The sequence below is a fragment of the Ranitomeya variabilis genome, chromosome 1 (genome assembly GCF_051348905.1).
Source record: "Ranitomeya variabilis isolate aRanVar5 chromosome 1, aRanVar5.hap1, whole genome shotgun sequence".
In the NCBI taxonomy this organism is placed as follows: domain Eukaryota; kingdom Metazoa; phylum Chordata; class Amphibia; order Anura; family Dendrobatidae; genus Ranitomeya; species Ranitomeya variabilis.
In genome coordinates this window covers 969,662,539-969,688,720 of record NC_135232.1, presented here as the reverse complement: position 1 = coordinate 969,688,720, position 26,182 = coordinate 969,662,539, and the positions used below count along the sequence as shown (strand labels likewise).

At 42.6% G+C, this 26,182-nt stretch overlaps 1 protein-coding gene across 1 annotated transcript in view; it reads left to right on the top strand.

Moving 5' to 3' along the window:
• The window catches only part of FBXW7 (F-box and WD repeat domain containing 7), a 211,932-nt gene that overhangs the window by 80,070 nt on the left and 105,680 nt on the right, over window positions 1-26,182 (top strand). The window contains exon 3 of the mRNA XM_077279331.1: window positions 1,678-2,253. Coding sequence (XP_077135446.1) covers window positions 1,747-2,253 — 507 coding nt within the window. The 5' untranslated portion in view covers window positions 1,678-1,746. The remainder of the gene's footprint in view (window positions 1-1,677; window positions 2,254-26,182) is intronic.

Sequence of the window (26,182 nt, the reverse complement as noted above, 5' to 3'; positions counted from 1 at the left end):
TGTGTTCCCGATGCTCCCTGGTATTATGATTTATTTTTTTTTATTCTGCCGTTTGGTTCCAGAGATACGGGCCTTTTTATTTAGTGTATTTATTATGGCCTTTACCAAGGGGGATGGCTCGCAGGATTCTCTGGGGATGTGCCTTTAGGCCGCCCTGCATTATTACCCTGTGAGCCTCATTCCCTTGGTTAAGACCATAAAAATCACCACTAAAAGAATAAAAAAGCCGATCTCTCTCTAACCATATGGAGGATTTAAGAAAAACCTAACAATAAACCAATCTTTCAGGGGAGCAGCAGGAATAAAATAAGAGTTAAGAGGTGCTGCTCTGTATATTTGTCAGTCCATCACCGCTGCCAGGCGTTCTTCGTGCTGCACACTACCAAGGTAATGTACATTACAGAATCGTGGCGTGGATTTCCATCCCGAGACTCCCGACACAATAGTATGTCATCCATACTGGTGTGAGTGCTGGCGTACTGACCATGACAATGAATGGCTATGGTGGCGTGTCAGAAATGGGAATATCCATTTTATCTCTTTGGAAGCCCCTAAATTCACTGTGGTGTAGGTGGGCTCCATTAATATAATTTATGATCTTTTCAGTAGAGGATGAATTCTGACTTTTTCTGCCACATCCTCCAGTAACCTGCAGACAACGTGACTGCTGTCTGCGGTAGATCGGTGGATAGGGCAGATGGAGGAGTGTGAAATCCCGTTTACTCCTGTGACGAGAAATGATTTGTGATGCAGTTTCCTCCAGTGTCTGTAAGGATGGATGGTGCTGGCACTTTGTATTTCCCTTAGTGTTATGAATACTTTGTTATGCATTACTGCTGCTTTCTCCTCTTCATCCCATGTGCTCCGTGTGCCTTCGCGTTCTTGCTCTCGGTGATGCTGTGAACAGGTTGTGTCCAGGATCAGATCACATATTGTGTTTTTCTGGTTGTAGACGATACGATCCGTCATACTTAGGTACAGTAGTCTGTACTGCTGAGGGGAGAATTCTAGGAATGTGCTCGGCCTTACTGCAGTTTTCCCAGATTTTTCAGCGAGCGGAGGAAGGACGTCAGAGATGTTACTATTTTAGGTAGTAAATGATTCAAATATTTTACTTAAGTGAACCCCTGGCAGGATATGGTGATTTCCATAAAAAGGGTCAGTTAAGCAATGCCATATGTGGCCATTTACAGCACGCTGTTTATTTGCAGAATTGTAGGTATGAAGCCGGCCAACATATTTGTGCATTCTCACTATTGTCCGATGAGGACATTCCCCCGGTGCCTGACTTTATAACCGGCCGCTTGTCCCTCCGTATTCTTCCTACTAAACCTTCTATTTAAGGTCGAATTGTAAATATTTTGCAGATAAGATCCTAATACACCGGTTACAAGATGTTACAGTTCCGTTGGTGCTGATCTATGGGGCCTCGTCGCCAGGTTAGATCTGCCCAGCACATTTCTCTTACTCCATTAAGGGAGACATTTCCTACATAACATCAGTAAGGACGTTCCCCCCCAATATTTTCAGAAAAATGGCTCTCCAGTTGGAGCTCCCCTTTAAGTTACTTTTTTCAATTTAATTACATAAATGTCCAAGTACTTTTCCTGTTTTTATTATTTTGTGTTATAGAGAAGGAAAAAAACTTAATAATTGCTTTTTGTTTTTGTTTTGCAGAATGTGAAATCCTTTGCCTCTTCACACAGTCTAGCCAATGTCCATGAAGTAGCAAGCTGGCTTTTGGAAATGAATCAGGAACTGCTGTCTGTGGGCAGCAAGAGGCGACGAACTGGCGGTTCTGTGCGAGGTAATGCTTCCTCCAGCCAAGCAGATGAGGAGCAGATGAACAGAGTAGAAGAGGAGGAGGAGGAGCAGCAGCATCCCAGACCGCAGGGAGAAGAGCACATAGTGGTGAATGGGGAGGTGGATGGGTCCGGGAGTGTGGAGCGGAGTAACCTCCACCCGGAGCATTTGGAAGAAAACAACAACAGCTGTATAGTAGCAGATCATGAGTCCGAAGACCAACCCGAGGATGGTGAGCAACAGGAGGATGAGGAGGAGGATGAGCAACATGTTTGTGATGTGGAAGATGAGGATGAGGAGGAGATGGACCAGGACAGTGATGACTTTGATCAGTCTGATGACAGCAGCAGGGAGGGTGAACATAGAAACTCCAGCGATATTCCCAATTCCAATAGTATAATGGACATTTCTCTTCGACAAAAGCCCAGCCCTTTCCAAACAAAGACAAAGGTGAGTCTCCATTTTCTGCACAGTGGGACATTGCACGCTAGTCACATGTGCATTTTTGTTTTATTAACTGCTGTGGTTTTTCTGTAGCTTGTCAACGCCGTATTTTTGACTAAGAAATATGTTGAAACTTTTCTGTTCTTTTTTGTTGTTGTTGAATTTGGAAGGATTATACCAGATTGTGGATATGCAATTTAGGTCCATTTAAATGAAGTGAGGGGTAGTTCTGTTACCCTAATTGTAGGGAGTTTTCCTGGTTATGTTTATGATTTGAATTGTTATTGAAGTCTTTGATTCTTTCAGTTTCTCTCCATTGCAAACATATCGCCTCTGGTGAAAAGGCTACAGTATGGGATCCCCTGCATAGTGTGGACGTTATACCCAGCTGGTAGTACGGGCACTGGGCAGCCCAGCAGATTCAGTGATGAGGTATATTCAGTCCTGGCATTAGAAATCTTCCGGGCCGTACTCGTCTAGTCTACTAACTCCTGTCCTCCAGCTTCCCGACCTCACTGTGAACAGGGTGGTCTGAGTTGTTATCATCAATATTCTGATGCCTATAATTAAATGTTGGCACAGTTCGGGGAAACTGAGGAGGCGCAGCTAATGATGTTGCTCACCACCTGCAAAAGAATAATTACCAGAAAACTGAGGTACTGCAAGTCACATCTATAACCTAGCTAACAATGGAGCATCGGAGACACTACAAGTCCTTGCATAACCTAATTATCAATAAATATACCGGTAATTCTAAATATATGGAAACACCAAGGGTACTACGAGTTTCAGCATGACCTGGCTAACAATGGAACATCGGGACACTGCAAGTCTTTGCATAAGCTAATTATCAATAAATATAATGCTTAATAAAAAATTATTATGAAACACCAAGGTAGTACAGTACAAGTCACAGCATAATCTAGGGATATGTTCACAGTAGACAGTAAGACACTGAAAATCCCTGCTTAACTTAATAATTAATAACTATAAAGTGAAACGTTGAGAAACTAAAAGTCCCAACATAACTTGATAATAAATTTGTAAGTACACAGTGGAGCAATAAGGCAGTAATAATCCCGGCATAACCTAATATTAAATTCACAGTGGAGCACTGAGGCCCTACAGCCTCCAAGCCTAATGGTGTGTTTGCACTTGCCAACTTGCGGTGTTATAGTATTGCCGACAGGCTCCATGTTTGCCGATAGGTGGCTGATTAATAGCCAGGTTAGTCCGGCCGACCGCACTTCCCATGCGCACAGTAAGATCAGTGATAGATTGTTCTGTGCCCATTGGCTTTCAATGTTCTCGGCAGCACAGGTCTTGTACATAGGATGATCTGCTGCAGAGAATTGTGATTTTTAAGCTGGCTTAAAGGGAACCTGTTAGCAGGATTGTGCACAGTAACAGGGGGGGCTTCATGTAGTGAACTGATTAGGTATTCACCAGTATGGCTTTTGACAGGTCAGTGATCTCTGTGACCTGCCCCCTATTTTACATAATCAATATTATAATATTACATCTCCTTCTGCAGGTTGATCACATATGGACTGACTGTGTATATAATTCATTTGTTTGAAGTTATCCTGAAATTCATGAAAAAAAAAAAAAATCTGTTTGAAAATTGCACTGGCTTTTCCTGCACAGTAGCATCTATCGGTAATCCAATAGTTGCTATTGTGCAGGCGACAGCATCTTGGAGGAGGACTTTTTTTATTCTCTTCCAAATATGACACCGTCGGCGCCTGCTCAATAGGAGCTATCTGATCACATTTTGACATTTTCAAACAAATTTTTTTTTTTTAAATGAATTTCAGGATAACTTCACACGAACGTATTAAATACACATATATACAGTGCCTACAAGTAGTATTCAACCCCCTGCAGATTTAGCAGGTTTACACATTTGGAATTAACTTGGCATTGTGACTTTTGGACTGTGGATCAGCCTGGAAGTGTGAAATGCACTGCAGCAAAAAAGAATGTTATTTCTTTGTTTATTTTTTTTTTTTTAAATTGTGAAAAGTCTTTTCAGAGGGTCATTTATTATTCAACCCCTCAACCCACCAGAATTCTGTTTGGTTCCCCTAAAGTATTAAGAAGTAGTTCAGGCACAAAGAACAATGAGCTTCACATGTTTGGATTAATTATCTCTTTTTCCAGCCTTTTCTGACTATTTAAGACCCTCCCCAAACTTGTGAACAGCACTCAAACATGGTCAACATGGGAAAGACAAAGGAGCATTCCAAGGCCATCAGAGACAAGATCGTGGAGGGTCACAAGGCTGGCAAGGGGTACAAAACCCTTTCCAAGGAGTTGGGCCTACCTGTCTCCACTGTTGGGAGCATCATCCGGAAGTGGAAGGCTTATGGAACTACTGTTAGCCTTCCACGGCCTGGACAGCCTTTGAAAGTTTCCCCCCGTGCCGAGGCCAGGCTTGTCCGAAGAGTCAAGGCTAACCCAAGGACAACAAGGAAGGAGCACCGGGAAGATCTCATGGCAGTGGGGACATTGGTTTCAGTCAATACCATAAGTAACGTACTCCACCGCAATGGTCTCCGTTCCAGACGAGCCCGTAAGGTACCTTTACTTTCAAAGCGTCATGTCAAGGCTCGTCTACAGTTTGCTCATGATCACTTGGAGGACTCAGACTGACTGGTTCAAGGTTCTCTTGTCTGATGAGACCAAGATCGAGATCTTTGGTGCCAACCACACACGTGACGTTTGGAGACTGGATGGCACTGCATATGACCCCAAGAATACCATCCCTACAGTCAAGCATGGTGGTGGCAGCATCATGCTGTGGGGCTGTTTCTCAGCCAAGGGGCCTGGCCATCTGGTCCGCATCCATGGGAAGATGGATAGCACGGCCTACCTGGAGATTTTGGCCAAGAACCTCCGCTCCTCCATCAAGGATCTTAAGATGGGTCGTCATTTCATCTTCCAACAAGACAACGACCCAAAGCACACAGCCAAGAAAACCAAGGCCTGGTTCAAGAGGCAAAAAATCAAGGTGTTGCAGTGGCCTAGTCAGTCTCCTGACCTTAACACAATTGAAAACTTGTGGAAGGAGCTCAAGATTAAAGTCCACATGAGACACCCAAAGAACCTAGATAACTTGGAGAAGATCTGCATGGAGGAGTGGGCCAAGATAACTCCAGAGACCTGTGCCGGCCTGATCAGGTCTTATAAAAGACGATTATTAGCTGTAATTGCAAACAAAGGTTATTCCACAAAATATTAAACCTAGGGGTTGAATAATAATTGACCCACACTTTTATGTTTAAAATTTATAAAAATTTAACTGAGCAACAAAACTTTTTGGTTTGTAAGATTTACGCATCTGTTAATAAATCCTGCTCTTGTTTGAAGTTTGAAGGCTCTAACTTATTTGCATCTTATTAAACCTGCTAAATCTGCAGGGGGTTGAATACTACTTTTAGGCACTGTATGTGACCATGCTGCAGCGCAGGTGCCACCGCTGGTGTCCGCATGCTGAAGGGGATTTATATATATATATATATATATATATATATATATATATATATATATATATATATATATATATATAATATATATGCATGAAGGCATCAAAACTATGAATTAACACATGTGCAATTATATACCGTTTATACTCGAGTATAAGCCGAGAATTTCAGCCCTTTTCTTAGGCTGAAAGTGCCCCTCTCACCTTATACTCGAGTCATTCCCAGGGGTCGGCAGGGGAGGGGGAGCGGAGCTGTGTAATAATACAAGCTCCTGGCGCGGTCCCTGCCATCCCTGGTTCTCTGGGCGCCGGCAGCTTCTTCCTGTACTGAGCGGTCACATGGTACAGTAATGAATATGGACCCGGCTCCACTCCCATAGGGGTGGAGCTGCATATTCATGGCTGTAATGAGCGGTACCATGTGACCACTCACTACAGGAAGAAGCTGCCGGCGCCGGGGAACAGATGTGCAGGGACCACACCAGGAGCAGGTGAGTATAACGCAGTGCGCGATATTCACCTGCTCCACGTTCCACCGTCGGCTATTAGTGCACGCCGTCCTCTGCCTGAACAGTCAGTGCAGAGGACGAGTAAGACAGCGGCAGTCGGCGGTGGAACGGGGAGCAGGTGAATATAGCAATAGCCGGGGGCCTGCGACGTGAGTATGTAATTTTTTTAATCGCAGCAACAGCGTATGGGGCAAATATCTGTATGGAGCATCTTATGGGGCCATGTGCAGCATTATATGGGGCAAATATCTCTATGGAGCATCTTATGGGGCCATAATCAGCATATGTGCAGCATTATATAGGGCAAATATCTCTATGGAGCATCTTATGGGCCATAATCTGTATTTGTGGAGCATTATACGGGGCAAATGTGTCTATGGACCATCTTATGGGGCCATAATCAGCATTTATGCAGCATTGTATGGGGCAAATGTCTGTATGGAGCATCTTATGGGGCCATAATCAACATTTGTGCAGCATTATATGGGGCATATTTTAATATGGAGCATCTTATGGAGCCCATCATAAACTGTATGTAGCATCATATGGGGCGTATTTTGTATGGAGCATCTTATGGAGCCATAATGAACTGTATGGAGCAATTATATGGGGCTCCTGATTCAATATGGATATTCAAAAACACTTAACCTACTGATGTCTCAATTAATTTTACTTTTATTGGCATCCATTTTTATTTTTGAAATTTACCAGTAGCTGCTGCATTTTCCACCTAGGCTTATACTCGAGTCACTACGTTTTCCCAGTTTTTTGTGGCAAAATTAGGGGTCTCGGCTTATACTTGAGTAGATACGGTACTTAACAAAAAAGTGTGAAACAACTGAAGTTATGTCTTATATTCTAGGTTCTTCAATGTAGCCACCTTTTGCTTTGATGACTGCTTTGCACACTCTTGGCATTCTCTTGATGAGCTTCAAGAGGTAGTCACCGGGAATGGTCTTCCAACAATCTTGAAGGAGTTCCCAGAGATGCTTAGCACTTGTTGGCCCTTTTGCCTTCACTCTGCAGTCCAGCTCACCCCAAACCATCTCGATTGGGTTCAGGTCTGGTGACTGTGGAGGCCAAGTCATCTGTCGTAGCACCCCATCACTCTCCTTCTTGGTCAAATAGCCCTTACACAGCCTGGAGGTGTGTTTGGGGTCATTGTCCTGTTGAAAAATAAATGATGGTCCAACTAAGCGCAAACCGGATAGAACAGCATGCCGCTGCAAGATGCTGTGGTAGCCATGCTGGTTTAGTATGCCTTCAATTTTGAATAAATCCCCAACAGTGTCATCAGCAAAGCACCCCCACACCATCACACCTCCTCCTCCATGCTGCTTCACGGTGAGAACCAGGCATGTAGAGTCCATCTGTTCACCTTTTCTGCGTCGCACAACGACATGGTGGTTGGAACCAAAGATCTCAAATTTGGACTCATCAGAACAAAGCACAGATTTCTACTGGTCTAATGTCCATTCCTTGTGTTCTTTAGCCCAAACAAGTCTCTTCTGCTTGTTGCCTGTCCTTAGCAGTGGTTTTCTAGCAGCTATTTTACCAAGAAGGCCTGTTGCACAAAGTCTCCTCTTAACAGTTGTTGTAGAGAGTTGTCTGCTGCTAGAACTCTGTGTGGCATTGACCTGGTCTCTAATCTGAGCTGCTGTTAACCTGCGATTTCTGAGGCCGGTGACTCGGATAAGCTTATCCTCAGAAGCAGAGGTGACTCTTGGTCTTCCTTTCCAGGGGCGGTCCTCATGTGAGCCAGTTTCTTTGTAGCGCTTGATGGTTTTTGCCACTGCACTTGGGGACACTTTCAAAGTTTGCCCAATTTTTCGAACTGACTGACCTTTATTTCTTAAAGTAATGATGGCCACTCGTTTTTCTTTACTTAGTTTGTATTATGGCAAGAAAAAAGCAGCTAACAGTCTATTCAGTAGGACTATCAACTGTGTATCCACCAGATAATGCACAACACAACTGATGGTCCCAACCCCATTTATAAGGCAAGAAATCCCACTTATTAAACCTGACAGGGCACACCTGTGAAGTGAAAACCATTCCCGGTGACTACCTCTTGAAGCTCAGCAAGAGAATGCCAAGAGTGTGCAAAGCAGTCATCAAAGCAAAAGGTGGCTACTTTGAAGAACCTAGAATATAAGACATAATTTCAGTTGTTTCACACTTTTTTTGTGAAGTCTATAATTCCACATGTGTTAATTCATAATTTTGATGCCTTCAGTGTGAATGTACAATTTTCATAGTCATGAAAATACAGACAAATCTTTAAATGAGAAGGTGCGTCCAAACTTTTGGTCTGCACTGTGTATGTATATGTATGTATGTATATGTATGTATATATATGTATGTATATATGTGTATGTATGTGTATATATATATATATATATATATATATATATATATATATATATATACTGTTAATTATGTAAACTAAGAGGGGCAGGTCAGAGAGGGATCAGTCACCTGTCAGCAGTCCGCATTATGAATACCTAAGCAGAGCACCACATGAAGACCTCCCCCCACAGGCCGCATCGAAACATGAGCATACCATTAACTCAAAACTGAAAAGAAAGATTAAATAGCGACCACAAGACGTATTTCATCACCCACGTGTAATTTTAATCAGTATAATGGTGCCGACCTGACACTGTAGGTTACTGTGCACAAACCTGCTGACATGTTCCATTTAAAGGGAATCTGTCAGTAGTATTTTACTCCCAAACTATTTATTTCTGTATTTAGCTTTTTCAAAGACATGTTCAGCAATACCTTTACTTTGCCAATTTGTTCCTCTATTACTGACAAATCAGCAATTGACTTGATATGCAAATGAGGTTGAAGATCTGAGTCCTCTGCCACTGCAGCTCTATTCTCAATCAAGCACAGCCTCCTCTTGTTTGAATGATGGCTTTTTGTATTCCTCAGTATATATTCAAGTTTAAAGTGATCTGGGGTCATAAATCGGATGAGGCGAGCTCACAAAAAGAGACATAAAAGTAATGACCACTCCTGTCAGACAGTCATTGCGGGCCAACTGACAGATTCTCAGATACAGTGGGGAAAATAAGTATTTGATACACTGTCAGTTTTACACGTTTTTCCACCTACAATGAATGGAGAGATCTGTAATTTTTATCATAGATACACTTCAACTGTGAGAGACAGAATCTAAAAATAAAAACCAGATAATCACATTGTATGATTTTTAAATTATTACATTGCATTTTATTGCATGAAATAAGTATTTGATCACCTACCAACCAGCAAGAATTCTGGCTCTCACAGACCTGTTACGGTATGTGTGCATGTTCAGGAAACGCTGCGTGTTTGACATGAAATCCCGTCTCCACTATGCGGTAAAACACGCAGGCGGCAGAACCGCGTAAATGGACATGCGGAGCGTCTTTTCGCCGTAAATTTCCCATAGATAATCATTAGATGCGGTAAAACTGCATCTAATGATTAGTGAAATGCGTAGTAACTGCGTTAATGCAGCCTACTACGCATGTCACATGCCGGCTTACCTGTCCCGCCGCCGGAAGCCCCGCGTCCAATGCAGTTCTCGCAGTAAGATAAAATCTTGCGATAACTTAGCTTACCGCGAGAACTGCCGTGCACGTGACCGGGGGTTATCTCCGGTCACACTAGGCTGGTTCTCACGGTCAGCTGATCGTGAGTGCTAGAATGTAGGTGATCGCTGGAGAGTTATCTCCAGCGATCATCTACAAGCTCTGCTATGTCTGGATGTCAAGCATCCAGATGTAGCAGAGCTGGACTCGTCATAGGACACTCGTTATGGGATATCTGCGGACAGGGAGTATGAATTTGGTTTGTTTGTTTTTTTGCAGGACGAGGGTCTTCAAGAGGATTGAGCGTACAATAAAGATATGGTCAAAATGTGTGTGTAATCATTTCATTAAAATACTTTTTTCTAGTGTCTGTGTTTTATTTACACTTTACTAGGATTAATAATGGATAGGCGTCTTATTGACGCCTCGCCATTATTAACCGGGCTTAATGTTAATGTCACGCCCGGCGTGTGTCTGCACCATGGAGAGGGAGAAGGGTAAGAAACTTGAGACTTAGTGTTCCTCCTGCATTTGGGAAATTTGGTCACTGTACTGCTATGTTGGCTTATGATTAGCGCTAGTGCAGTGGTGGTTCACTTTTGTGATAGGAATTGTCATATGGACTAAAATTAGTTTTGTCCCAGCTGTGGTATTCATGTGACTTTATCCCCTTCTTTTTCTTTCCCTCTCCATGCTGTGACACGTAGCGTGTTCTTTTGGTGCACCTGCACCCAATATTCTAAGCACTCTGTAGCGGATTATTTTCTTTATATGTTTCATGGATTTGTTTTGTATGTTTTTGTATTTTATCTAATAAACTTACCTCTTTGATTAAATTACATCTTTTATGAGCTTGTTTATACTTCAATTCTTTGGGGCTGATATTCATAGCCTGGGAAGATCCATGGGTATTAACCCTTTCCCAGGCTACAAATATCAGTCCCCCAGTCGCTGGCTTTCCCTCTCTGGCGCAGAAAATTGCGCGGGAGCCCACGACATTTTTTTTTCAAAATTTTTTTTTTAAATTAAACATATTGCATTTATGGCCGGGGTAAATACCCGACACTGCTGCGGGCACTCAGGGCCGGAGCGTTCAGCTGCATAGAAATACATGCAGCCCGTGTGCCCGCGGCAGTGCCAGTATTAAGATGCGAGACTCGTCTGAGTTTCTCGCATGTGTGAAATATCTATCGTATCCATCTATCTTTTCCATCTATCGTATCCATCTATCTGTCGTATCCATCTATCTATCTATCGTATCCATCTATCTATCGTATCCATCTATCTATCGTATCCATCTATCTATCGTATCCATCTATCTATCGTATCCATCTATCGTATCCATCTATCTGTCGTATCCATCTATCTATCGTATCTATCTATCTATCGTATCCATCTATCTATCGTATCTATCTATCTATCTATCTATCTATCTATCTATCTATCTATCTATCTATCTATCTATCTATCTATCTATCGTATCCATCTATCTATCTATCGTATCTATATATCTATCGTATCCATCTATATATCTATCGTATCCATCTATATATCGTATCTATCTATTTATCTATCTATCAATATATCTATCGATATATCTATGTATAGCTAGATATATTTATAGATAGATATATCAGTAGATAGATATCATAGATAAATACGATAATAGATGGATATGATAGATGGATATGATAGATGGATATGATAGATGGATATGATAGATGGATATGATAGATGGATATGATAGATATCTATTTATCTAGCTGTGTGTGTAAACATTATTCTTCAATGGAGTATGTAAATTAAGAGGTTGGACAAGAAATGACATCACAATTCTTTTTTTTTTTGTATGTCTTTATTTAGCTTACAAAAACACAAATACGCATGAAAAAACGCATGAAAAACGCATCAAAAACACAGGTAGTGACCTCAGGTGCAGATTTGGTGCAGATTTTACCTGTGTCAAATCCTGAGCAAATCCTGATGCAATCCTGAACGTGGACACATACCCTGAGTTTTTCTTTAAGAATCCCTCCTACTCTGCACTCATTACCTGTATTAATTGCACCTGTTTGAGTGTGTGGACAGGTGTCTTTTATACAGGTAACGAGTTCAATCAACTTCTCTAACATGGCCAAGACCAAAGAACTGACTAAGGACACCAGGGACAAAATTGTAGACCTGCACAAGGCTGGAATGGGCTACAGGACATTAGGCAAGCAGCTTAGTGAGAAGGCAACAACTGTTGGTACAATTATTAGAAAATGGAAGAAACACAAGATCACTGTCAATCTTCCTCGGTCTGGGTCTCCATGCAAGATCTTGCCTCGTGGGGTAAGGATGATTCTGAGAAAAGTCAGGAATCCGCCCAGAACTACATGGGAGGACCTGGTCAATGACCTGAAGAGAGCTGGGACCACAAACATTACCATTAGTAGCACACTACGCCGTCATGGATTAAAATCCTGCAGGGCATGCAAGGTCGTCCTGCTCACGCCAGCACATGTCCAGGCCCATTTGAAGTTTGCCAGTGACCATCTGGATTATCCAGAGGAAACATGGGAGAAGGTCATGTGGTCACATGAGACCAAAAAATAACTTTTTTGTATCAACTCCATTTGTTGTGTTTGGAGGAAAAAGAAGGATGAATACTGTTCCAACCGTGAAGCATGGTGAGGGAAACATCATTCTTTGGGGTTGTTTTTATGCAAAGGGGACAAATAGACTGTATTGACAGAAGGATGGATGGGGTCATGTATCTCGAGATTTTGGCCACCAACCTCCTTCCCTCAGTAAGAGCATTGAAGATGGGTCGTGCCTGGGTCTTCCAGCATGACAATCACCCAAAACACACAGACAGGGAAACTAAGGAGTGGCTCCATAAGAAGCATTTTAAGGTCTTGGAGTGGCCTAGCCAGTCGCTAGACCTGAACCCAACAGAAAATCTTTGGCGGAAGCTGAGACTCAATGTTGCCCAGCAACAGCCCCGAAACCTGAAAGATCTGGAGAAGATCTGTATGGAGGAGTGGGCCAAAATCCCTACTGCAGTGTGTGCAAACTTGGTCAGGAACTACAGGAAACATCTGAACTGTGTCATTGAAAACAAAGGTTTCTGTACCAAATATTAACTTCTGTTTTTCTATTGTATGAAATAGTTATTTCAGGCAATAAAATGCAAATTAATTATGTAAAAATCATACAATGTGTTTTTTTATTTTTAGATTCTGTCTCTTCACAGTTGAAGTGTACCTACAATAAAAATTACAGACCTCTTCATTCTTTGTGAGGAAAATTTGAAAAATCATCAGTGTATGAAATACTTAATTTCCCCACTGTAGCTCATTGTGCAACCAACAATTGCCAGTACAACACAGAGGCTATAGAAGGCAAACAGTGCAAAATTTTTTAATGAAAACCAATTGCAAAAATGATTTTTTTTTTGCCTTGATTACATGCATTTAAGTAAAGAAAAAAAAAATTCTCCCGAAAGGTAGACAAGCCTTTAAGTGCCTGCAGGACGATATTAATCACTGAGCCAGCGTGCATAGGGTCTTTGTTTTACATCTGTCCATAGGATACTTTAGCTTGTGTCAAGTCCTTTCACGTCCAGAGACATGTATCTCTGTAAATAGCGTTCCCATGATTTTTTTCTCCTCTGCGTGCCGAGACAGGACTTATGCCCAGTACTTTTTACCTATTTAAAAGTCTCCTTTCTGCACAGAAACCTGTGCTGTTTCTCAGTGCTGTTAAGTCATGCAGCTCTGAGATGACACTGAGGTTTGCAGACTTTTTATGTGATTCTGGGGCCACTATTACCATGTGCGGTGCACAGCTGAAGCTGACAAACTCCTCCATGTCCTCCATTGAGCTCTATGGAAGTTGTAGACAGCTGAGTGAGCTAGAAATGGTAACGTAGAAAGCCTTTCTGATAGGAACTGCAGTTACACTACAATTCTTAAAGGTAATCTGTCAGCAGATTTTTGCTACCTCATCTGAGAGCAACATAATGAAGGCAAAGAGACCCCAATTCCAACGATGTATCACTTAGTTTACTGGGTGCAGCAGTTGTGACACAGAGATTGTAGATGTAGACAGATGCTCAGAAAGCTTCCCCTGCCCACACCAGGCTCTCTATGTACATTGACAGTGAGAGGACTTGAGAGGAGGACCACTTGGCAAAAGGAAGCTAGGCAGGAAGATGATAATCTCCTGCTGATAAACCCTTCATTGTATGGAAATGACACAGCCTAATAAATCACACATCCCTGAAATCTGTGTCTCAGCCCCAACTAATGCTGTCCTCAGATTACATAGCAAAAACCTGCTGACAGATTCTCTGAAACACATCTCTTGGGGCCCTATACATATTATTGTAAAGGCGACCATCTAATGTGTACGGGGGAATCCTGTCTCCCAAGAGAAGGCTTGAAATGTTACCATTGCCTTATCCTTTTTGTGGCATGCTTTCCGGTGGGAGCGATGGTTCTTGCAGGTGTGTGGGCCCTTTTCTACCCGACCTATAATATTGCCGTAATAACGCCAGTACAATGGATACATATGAGCTGCTCGTGATGAATGGCTGAACAGCGGGAAGTGCTTCTCTTATGAAGATAAATCTCCCAGGGTTTAAGTGAAATGTCCCCGCTCATCAGGATGACCATACTGCGGTGTGAGAATGGAAAGGTCACTGCGGGCCGCATGGTTCACATTCATACATGTGTTCTCGGCCGCTATTGTAAAGCCATTAATCCATTGTATGCACATTGTGTGTCTGAGTGTTGGTAAGAATCTCTCTGCCATTGTGTCTTTTTCCTCATAATCACATGCACATATCTTACTGTCAGTGGAGCCTGGCACTTCCCTGGTCACTCAGTGGACTGTTTTCCGCCTGGTCTCCTGTGACCCGTTTGGTTTCGCTCATCCTGACGTTATTCTGACTACAGGGCTCAGTAAATCCCAGTTTGAGCTCGGCTGGATTTTCTCTGTCATGCCTATAACACATTTTATTATCCTGCTTGGCTTCTCATGTTCATGGCCGCATGTGACTGAGCGCTCATTGCTTGTGCTGGTAGCTCCCCATATAGCAGACATCATAACGGGGAAAATGGGAACGTTACTGATTGGGGTTTATTTATCCATGTGCCCATTATTTAAGCATAGTTATGTGGAAAATAATAGCCATCAGCCTAAGTGTCACATTAATCATTTCCCTGCGTTCAGATGAATGATGCTGTTACTGGATCAGTCACCTTAAAAAATTATGGACCTCCATTTGCAGTTCTGTGCAATCTTCCACTTTGCAGAGTGCTGCTGGACATTTCTGCCCTTAAAGGGAAGGTGCCACCAGTTTTCTTGTAGTTTGTTTCTTTGTGAAATTAAGCTAAAAATAGTAATTAAAATGTATTCATGCAATGTTTGCACTGTTTGCAAACATTTCTATATGAAAAATATATGTTTTCTTACAAATATATATATATTTTAGATCTCAAGCAGCTATAGTAAGACTTGCCAGCTTTACTGTTAGCAGCAAAATTGGGGCAGTGACTGCTGACATCACCATTCCCCTCCCTTTTGGGTGGTCTAGTATCCGTGGGGGAGAATGAAGAGTAGCATCACAGGGCAGCACTATTTTGTGTGTGACTGCCCTGTGATCTGCTATCACCAGCAGTTACTGTCTCTCTCACCCAGATTACATCATTCTCTCGCCTCCCTCCACAATGTCTGGCCATTCACTGCAGACCCGCAGCTCCTTCTTATCTTACTGAGGGATGAGTCACAACTTCTGCTGAGCAGCTGACAGCTCCTGTTCCGATAATGCTAATGGTACACTGTTCCTCCTTGATGTCCCTGCTATTCTGCCCGTACTTTTCTCCTGCATTTTACTCCAGTGCTGTTTATGTTAACAGATCCGAGAGCTCCATGAATATGGCAGCAGAACACTCCCACTACTGTGAATTGTGCAGCCCACAGAGGCATGCCCAGTTCACAGGTGACAGTTCTATTACAATAGATATGGTTGGCGTCCCTCTGTTATCTCCTATGACCCTGGGGTGCCGTATTATGACACTAATAGTGTCCTGCTGCTACTGTGAAAGCAAGATGTCAGCCTCCAGTGCCTTCTTTAAACTCCTATAACACACGAAATATGTTTCAAATGCAATCAAAACTTGGTTGGGTTATAACAACATGTTATGCTAAATTACATTGATTTCTTAATCATCTACAAACGTGTTACCCTCCCTTTTAAGGGCTCATACCCATCACTGTAATAAAAAATGGTCCGATATCAGTCCATAAAAGTGGGATGAGTGTCATTCAAGTGTGTCTTGCGAGTACAGTGCGATCTTTGTCGCCTAGCATCCAATTTACATGCAAATGTCAACCAATTACAATGCGATTTTAACATTAGCTTTTGCATAATGTAATTTGTCATTTACACAGTTATCTATATTATAGTTATAGTGCCCATTTATTCCATGGCAATTTGCATGTGAAAAAGGGTGGACATAGCAAAAAAACAAGTACAATAATCTTAAACAAAACGAGTCACCAATTGGTACAGGAGGAGAGAGGACCCTGCTCTCAAGGGATGGGTGATGATGCAATAGGTGAGGGTAGAGCTGGTTGTGCAGTGGTTTGGTGGAACAAGAGTTTCTGCAGATTGTAGGCTTGTCAGTAAGAGGTAGGTCTTCAGGTTCCATTTGAAGGTTTCCACGGTAGGCATGAGTCTGATATGTTGGGGTAGAACGTTCCGGAGTAGGGGGATACACGAACAAAAATTTGTATGCGATTGTGGGAAGAGGAAATAAGAGGGGTGTAGAGAAGATGATCTTGGGAGGATCAGAGGTTACATGCAGGTAAGTACCAGGAGACGAGGTCACAGATGTATGGAGGAGACAGGTTGTGGATGGCTTTGTACGTCATGGTTAGGGTTTTGAACTGGAGTCTCTGAGCAATGGGGAGCCAGGGAAGGGATTGACAGAGAGAAGAGGAAAGGGAATAGCTGGGGGATAGGTGGATTAGTCGGGCAGCAGGCGGGAGATGATGAGAGCAGGCACTAGTGCTTTTGCAGATTCTTGGTTGACGAATATGCGGATCCTGGAGATATTTTTGAGTTGGAGTCGGCAGGAAGTGGAAAGGGTTTGGATACATGGTTTGAAGGAGACGTTAGACTCGAGGGTTACCCCGAGACCGCAGTCTTGTGACTGGGGAGAGTGGGCAGCCATTGACTTTGATGGATAGGTATCTTGAGGGGGTTGAATGAGATGGTGGAAAGATAATGAATTATGTTTTATCCATGTTAAGTTTTAGCAATCTAGCAGGGAAGAAAGATGAAATGGTGGACAGACATTGTGGATTCTTGTTAGTAAGTAGGTGATATCAGGTCCAGAGAGATAGATCTGTATGTCATCAGCATAGAGATGATACTGAAAGCCGTGGGATTCTATGACCTGTCCCAGGCCGAAGCTGTAAATAGAGAAGAGCAGGGGCCCAAGAACTAAACCTTGGAGCACACAGACAGGGGGCGAGGTGAGCAGGAGGTGTCTGAGTGGGAGATGCTGAATGTCCTGTCTGATAGGTATGTGGAGATCCAAGATAAGGTAAGTCTGTGATGCAAAGAGATGCGAGAATTCACAGTAATAGAGAATGGCCCACTGTGTTGAAGGCAGATGACAGGTCCAGGAGGAGGACAGAATAGTGTCGCTTTGATTTGGCAGTTAATAGGTTATTAGTGACTTTAGTCAGTGCAGTTTCAGTGGAATGGTGCGGTCGGAAGCCAGGTTGTTAGCAGTCAAAGAGGGATCAGGAGGTGGCAGGACAGTTCGAAGTGGACTTGTTGTTCCAGTTGTTTTGAGGCATAGGGTAGAAGTGATATGGGGCGATGGCTAGACAGAGGAGTCAAAGGGGGGCTTTTTGAGGATAGGTGTGATTGAGGAATGTTTGAAGCTTGAGGGAAAGACACCGGTTGCTAGTGATAGGTTGAAGAGATGGGTAAGGGTTAGAATGAAGACTGTGGTGAGGTTTGGGATGTGGTGGGACTTGATAGGGTCAAGTTCACAGGTGGTGAAATGTGATATGGAGAGTAAAGAGGAAAGATGATCTGTACTGGTGGAGAAGCTGGTTTTGGATGAGGAGGGCTGAGTAGTTAGGAAGGGCTGTAGGCCAAAGCTTTCTCTGATGTTATCAGTTTTCTGCTTGAAAAATGAGGCAAAGTCTTCAGCTGAGATGAGAGGAGAGGGACGAGGCGCTGGGGGACAGAGGAGAGAATTGAAAGTGTTGACTAGATGTTTAGGGTTGTGAGACAGAGAGAATCTAAGAGATGAGAAGTAGGTTTGTTTGGCTGCAGTGAGCATGGACTTGAAAGTAATTAGGGACTGTTTGAATTTGATTAAGTGCTCATTGGAGTGAGATCTTTTCTATCTCCGGTCAGCAACCCTGGAATCCTGCTTCAATTCTTTAGTCAAGCTGGTGTGCAAGGGTTGCCTATTGAGTGTGTGAGCTGCGGTATGTGTAAGGCTTCTTTCACACTTCCGTCGGTACAGGGCCGTCACGAAGCGTTGACGTGACGTACCAACGGAAGTGTTTGCTTTCACATTTCCGTCTGCGTTGCCAAGCAGGAAAGATCATGAGAGAAATATTTCCTGCTGGGCATGCGCAGTGTGAAACACTGGATGCGTCGTATGGAAAAACGTTCCCTTGAACGTTTTTCCGAGACGACAGTCCGCCAAGTCTATGGAGAAAAAACGCATCCTGCGGCAACTTTCTAGGATGCGTTTTTTTCTCCAAAACGACGCATTGCGACGTTGGCCAAATGACGGAAGTGTGAAAGAAGCCTAAGGGGGGCTACTGATTTGAGCGCTGCAGCTATTGTTGTATTATATAAAGCGGCCACAGCATCTGCATTGTGAAAGTATACATGTGGGTGAGATATGAGTGCTTTGCCTGTGTAGCTTACTGTATATATCTATGTATCTTATTAATAAATTATTTTCTGAAACAAATGGCGAGGGGGGGTCCTCCTGAAAATATATTAACTAACAGAGGGAAAGCGGACAGCTGTGGGCAGTTGTTTATAGCCTGGAAAGGGAGTAATGTCCAGGCTATTAATATCAGGTCACAGCTGTATACCAAGCCTTTACTGGTTAAAAAATGGGGACCCCCCTTCCAAAAAAATGATGTAGGGTCATTAATAACCAATAATCCATTAATTAAGAACAAGCAAATGCTAGGCAGACAGCTGCAGACTGATATTAATAGCCTAGGAAGGGGCCATGGATGTTGGCTCCATCCCAGACTAAAGACATTACCTCTCAGCCGCCCCACAAATGGCGCATCCATAAGATTATTCCGAATCTGGCACTTAGCCGCGCTCTTGCCGCCCTGGTGTGGTGGCAAGTGAGGTGATAGCATTGGGGTTGATGTCACCTTTGTATTGTCAGGTGACATCAAGCCCAGGGGTTAGTATTAGTGAGGCGTCTATAAGATAGTCAGTTTGTCAAAAAAATAACACCCAGAATAAAGTCCTTTATTTCAACAAATGACACAGACTCCTTTATTGACTCTCGATTAACCAAAAACACTCACCTTACGCCCAATCCACTGTAGCCCATGTTCTCTGTAAAAGAATTAAAATAATAAACAACCATATTCCTCAACTGGCCAACGAGACGATAATAATCCAGTTGGTCTGCGATGCATCCAGCTCTGCTACATCTAGATGGCAGGCTGAATTGTTGCATGATTCGACTATACAGCCTGCCATTCAGCAGAGACACTGAGCTGTGTGTTCTTGCTCGGCTCAGTGCCTCGCGGTGACGTGCTAAAGTTGAATATGCAATGAACTCCTTTGACCTCGCTGATGTCACCACAAGCATGAGAAATTTCCCACACTCGCAGTGCCATCAGAAAGGTTTTCAGAGTTTAGAGCCAATTAACTCGATTCAACGCAATTACATCAGTGCTGAAGTAAAACAGTATACAGACAGGACAGCGCAGGATCTCCGCTGATTCTTTCTCTGAGCTGAAACATTTGCTCCTTATTTTTAAATATTTCTTACCTGACAGAAAGCAGCAGCTGTGATCCCATGCTGTCTTGTCTGTATACTCTTTTGCTTCCTCCCCTGCCCAGGAGCTGTGGTATGATCAGACCATGTCCCTGTACCGGTCAGACACGGCCATTACACAGAACACAGCAGAGGCACATTTATAAGATTATCTCAGCACAGGAAAAGTTTTTTCTTTACACATCCAGTTGTGGAACTTATTTTTATCGCAAGATCTAGTGAATAGATTTATTGTTTGTGTGACAACCCCTTTAAGTATTTTAATACTAATATGCATGGTTGATGCACACACCCATGAAAGGTTTCTCCAGAGAAATGACAACCCCTGGCAAAAATTATGTAATCACCGACCTTGGAGGATGTTCATTCAGTTGTTTAATTTTGTAGAGAAAAAGCAGATCACAGACATGGCACAAAACTAAAGTAATTTAAAATGGCAACTTTCTGGCTTTAAAAAACACTAAAAGAAATCAAGAACAAAAAATGTGGTAATCAGTAATGGTTACTTTTTGTAACCAAGCATAGGGGAAAAATTATGGAGTCATTCAATTCTGAGGGAAAAAATTATGGATTCATGAAAAACAAACAAACAAAAAAACACTCCAAAACATCACTAGTATTTTGTTGCACCACCTCTGGCTTTTATAACAGCTTGCAGTCTCTGAGGCATGGACTTAATGAGTGTCAAACAGTACTCTTCATCAATCTGACTCCAACTTTCTCTGATTGCTGTTGCCAGATTAGCTTTGCAGGTTGGAGCCTTGTCATGGACCATTTTCTTCAACTTCCACCAAAGATTTTCAATTGGATTGAGATCCGAACTATTTGCAGGCCATGACATTGACCTTATGTGTCTTTTTTTCAAGGAATGTTTTCACAGTTTTTGCTCTATGGCAGGATGCATTATCATCTTGAAAAATGATTTCATCATCCCCAAACATCCTTTCAATTGATGGGATAAGAAAAAGTGTCCAAAATATCAACATAAACTTGCGCATTTATTGAAGATGTAATGACAGCCATCTCCCCAGTGCCTTTACCTGACATGCAGTCCCATCTCATCAATGACTGTGGATATTTGCATGTTTTCTTCAGGCAGTCATCTTTATAAATCTCATTGGAGTGGCACTAAACAAACGTTCCAGCATCATCACCTTGCTTAATTCAGATTCATCACTGAATATGACTTTCATCCAGTCATCCACAGTCCACGATTGCTTTTCTTTAGCCCATTGTAACCTTGTTTTTTTCTGTTTAGGTGTTAATGATGGCTTTCATTTAACTTTTCTGTATGTAAATCCCATTTCCTTTAGGCGGTTTATTACAGTTCGGTCACAGATGTTGACTCCAGTTTCCACCCATTCGTTCCTCATTTGTTTTGTTGTGCATTTCCTGTTTTGGAGACATATTGCTTTAAGTTTCTGGTCTTGACGCTTTGATGTCTTCCTTGGTCTACCAGTATGTTTGCCTTTAACAACCTTCCAATGTTGTTTGTATTTGTTCCAGATTTTAGACACAGCTGACTGTGAATAACCAACATCTTTTGCAACATTGCCTGATGATTTACCCTTTTATAATCCTCTCCTTCCTTTCAATTGATATCTCTCGTGTTGGAGCCATGATTCATGTCAGTCCACTTGGTGCAACAGATCTCCAAGGTGTGATCACTCCTTTTTAGATGCAGAGTAACGAGCAGATCTAATTTGATGCAGGTGTTTTTTCCCTCATAACTGAGTGACTCCATAATTTTTCCCCTATGCTTGGATAAAAAAGTAACCATTACTGACTACCACATCTTTTGTTCTTGATTTCTTTTAGTGTTTCTTAAAGCCAGTAAGTTGCCAATTGAAATGACTTTAGTTTTGTGCCAGGTCTGTGAACTGCTTTTTTTTCCACAAAACTAAACAACTGAATGAACATCCTCCAGGGCCGGAGATTCCATAATTTTTGCCAGGGGTTATATCAGCTACAAAGAAGATGCTAGTATGCAAAAAAGCAAAGAAAATATTGTTCTAAGTAAATACCAGAATACCCTAATTATCAAATCACACTTGTTTTTTTCTTAATACATTATCACTATGGAGTAAAAAAGGCCGCTGTCTTATTACACTGACAGAAGCCTGTACTAGAGTATTAACCCCTTAATGACCAGAGGTATTTTTGGTTTTGCATTTTCATTTTTTGCTCCCCCTCCTCCCAGAGCCATAACTTTGTTATTTTTTGGGGTGAAAATGGCCATGTGAGGGCTTGTTTTTTCCGGGACGAGTTTTACTTTTGAACGACATCATTGGTTTTAACATATCGGGTACTGGCAAACAGGAAAAAAATTACAAGTGCAGTGAAATAGCAAAAAAGTGGAATTCCACAGTTTTTGGGTTTGTTTTTTTTGCCATGTTCACTAAATGCTAAAACTGACCTGCCATTATGATTCTCCAGGTCATTACATGTTCATAGACACCAAACATGTCTAGGTTCTTTTTTATTTAAGTGGTGAAAAAAAAATTCCAAAGTTTGTGAACAAAAAAAGAATTGTGCCATTTTGCGATACCTGTAGCTTTTCCATTTTTCATGATCTGGGGTCAGGTGAGGGCTTATTTTTTGCTAGCCGAGCTGACGTTTTTAATGATACCATTCTGGTGCTGATACATTCTTTTGATTGTTCGTTATTGCATTTTATTGCAATGTGGGGGTGAAAAACGTAATTCTGTTGTTTTGAATTTTTTTCTCGTTACGCTGTTTAGCGATCGGGTTAATTTTTTATGTTGCTAGATCGGGATTCTGAACACGGCGATACCAAATATGTGTACGTTTGATTTTTTTATTTTTATTTTGGATCTGACGAATATATACATATATTATAATTTTTTATTTTAATTATTGGGGAGACTAGAAGCTGCTATAATCCGATCGGCTGTGCTGCATACAGGCTATGATCAGATCACCTGTATGTAGTAGAATTGCTCACTTGCTATGAGCGCCGACCAACAGGCGGCGCTCATCGCAATCTAGCAGTGACAACCATAGAGGTCTACTGGAGACCCACGATCAACCCATCGATGACCCGCGGTCACGTGACTGAGTCACCAGCGGGATGTGGATGTCAGAGATTGGCCGCGGCATTTAACCTAGTTAACAGTCGCGGGTGGATCTCGATACTCGTCCGAGTCTTGGCTCACTCGCACCCATACAAGTCGATGAATGCGAGTGACACAACGCACAGCACTCGGATATCACCTGAAGTGCAGTGCGATATACGCCGGCAGCAGAGGGGATGGAGAAATGACTTTGTCCGCCTTCTCCGCAGCAGTGCTCCGATTCTCTCTGTGCGAGATGATTGGAGCACTGTAGTATGACACTTGTTGCAGCAGAGCAGGAGCCGAGGGTCATTAGCATATCGCATCCTATGTTCTCGCATCCCGTGCCGTACGCTAGTGTGACTCCAGCCTAACAATACATATGTTTCTTACTGTTGACTCTGCAATGCATGTTCAATTGTCATTTTTTGGCCATTTATCTGGGTTTTAGGTGAGGCTAAGGGTAACATTTTTAGGGCTGCTGTAAGACATACCTACAAGCCATGATTTTGTTTCCGAGTCTTAAGATGCCCATACACGTCACATAGTTGTTGGCTGACATCTTTCTCTCCCTACTCCCCATACACATGCCCAGCCCAGCCTACATGTGTTATGTGTAGGAAACAAGGCTGTGGGAGAAAAGTGCCGGAGTCTGTGTGCCCATAGCATCTAAGCATACGTTCAGTGGCTCCGTCAGGTCTTGCGTCCGAAGCCTCGAAAAAACGGACCCAGTCATTGATTCTAATGATGCAGAAGCAGCCCTGTGCTCTGTCGGACGTCATATTTGGCCATTTACACCTAGTTGACTCTGGCAGCAAGACATAGTTGACTATCTCCGCACAGGAACTATTTTTTATTAATGCATCCAATTGTGGAACTTATTATTATTTCAAGTTCTATTAATTAAAATGTTCTAGTGTATTAGATAGTGATGTAACATTCAATCCAGTTATCACTGACTTCAGTTAGAAAACAATTGAATCCCGCTCTATAGATAACGTGTTGCATTTTATTATTATTTTTATATCGCTTACTTCAAGTGGATGAAAAATGCCGGATGTAAACTTTTCGCCTCATTAATATTTGTCTCCCAGAACATACAGCGTTGCTCCACTAAGTGGCGCCAGCACCTAGCAATTGCTTGCAGTGTTGTCTCCTGCTGTATTGCAGACATCTGTGTTTTCTTGTGCGGTGACATAGCAAGAACATTTCCGTCAGATGGAGAGAACAAATGGCATCTTCCCAGTCGCTGCAGGAATGCTTTGTGTTTTGTGATTCAACAGCTCAAGTAGAACATTCTGCTGTAACAGGAGCGCTCGGATTCTGCAGAATATGGCGAATGCATTGAGCGTTTCCACAAGTGGACAAACACACACATTTCTGTTTAAGAACACATGCTATGCAATATGGCTTCATTGTGATTGTGTTAAAGGGGTTGTCTGTGATAAAGCAAAACGGGAAAAATACAAACTTTTTCTTGTCACTGATCATAGACAGTCCCTTTAATTCTTGGCAGGCTACAGGGAGCATTTACTTTTGATTTTACGAGGGTTAACTGGTTTAGGGCTCAAAATTGCTCAAAATGTCTATTATTTGCAATTAAAAATCTAACCTGGTAGAAAGTTTGCAATGGTTGCCTTCCTTTAGGTTTTTGGTTGTAACATGATTCCATCCATGTAATGTCACAGTGCCCCTCCGCCTTGTGTCCCCAGCCAAATCTCTCATCTGGCTTATCTTACTTGCCAATTTACCTGCTTTTTTTTTATAATGGACAAGATAATTGTAGTAGACCACCTAGAGGAAAACTGCGCCAACCTAGTGTCAGTGCTTCGGAGTATCAGTGTTAACTGTAAGCCCCGTCCTTTCCCCCATGGTCTACAAAAGCTGCAAGCACTAATAGCCGTTGTGACATTGTAGCCCCCATACCGAGGTGGTCACTAGTGAGCGAATATACTCGTTTCTCGAGATTTCTCGAGCACGCTCGGGGGTCCTCCGAGTATTTTTTACTGCTCGGAGATTTAGTTTTTCTTGCCGCAGCTAAATGATTTACAGCAACAAGCCAGCTTGATTACATGTGGGGATTCCCTAGCAACCAGGCAACCCCCACATGTACTTATGCTGGCTAATAGATGTAAATCATTCAGCTGCGGCAAGAAAAACTAAATCTCCAAGCAGTAAAAAATACTCGGAGGACACCCGAGCGTGCTCGAGAAATCGCGAGTAACGAGTATATTCGCTCCTCACTAGTGGTCACTCATTTTCCTCATAGTTCTGAATCTACCATGTTGTTCAGAAGTACAGCCCAGGGGGGTGTATAGCTGTACATGTTAGAATTGTCATTTTGGAACCTGGGAAAGCCGTGGGAGCATTTAACCATTAAAGGGGTTGTCACACGAACAAAGTACCACAGCTCCTGGGCAGGGGAGGAGGCACAAGAGAGTATACAGACAGGACATCACAGCTGATATTTTTGGCAAAGTAAAGCATTTGCTGCTTGTTGTTAAACATGTTTTACCTCATAGAAAGCAGCATGTGTGCTGCCCTGCTGTAATGTCTGTATACTCTCTTTTGCTTGCCGTGGCCAGGAGATGTAGTGTGTTCACAGTCAGACATGGCCAGTAGACCACCGTATATAGCAAAATGTGCTCTGTTAGTGGCACAACCCTGTTACGGATGCATATACCCCGAGCGTCCTCTTCTCTGCACATGTTACACACTGTCCAGCTGTCTTCTTTTAGTTCTGTTAATTTTTTCCAGATAGAAAATAAATAAATGTCCTACTTTTCTTTGCACATTAGGATGTTGTTGTTTTTTCTTCCCTTGAACTCTCTTCAGACATGAAATGCTGATTTCCCCTCACAGTGTGCCTGCCTTATTCTGGCTTTTCAGGCAATGGCAGAGATCGGACACTATAATCTCACCTAACAATGGTGATGGGCCATGTCACCGGCTGGCTGCATGATGCTGGGCTTTCATGGTGTGCCAGCAGTAACGTTTTTTGGCCAAACATTAAACCCTTAACAAGTGCGAATGACTCCAAATATTTCACTTCATGCCTGGCGTTCCAGGCGGTGTTTGTAATGGCAGTCAGGATGAGGGGTTTTGACAGAAGTGTTGCTGTTCTCCTCCTTGGCTTTGGACGTCCTCCAGTCGGTGTGTTTACTGCTCAGCCTTAGCTGCATAACACGTCTCGTCTTCTCCATCAATGTTCTTGCAT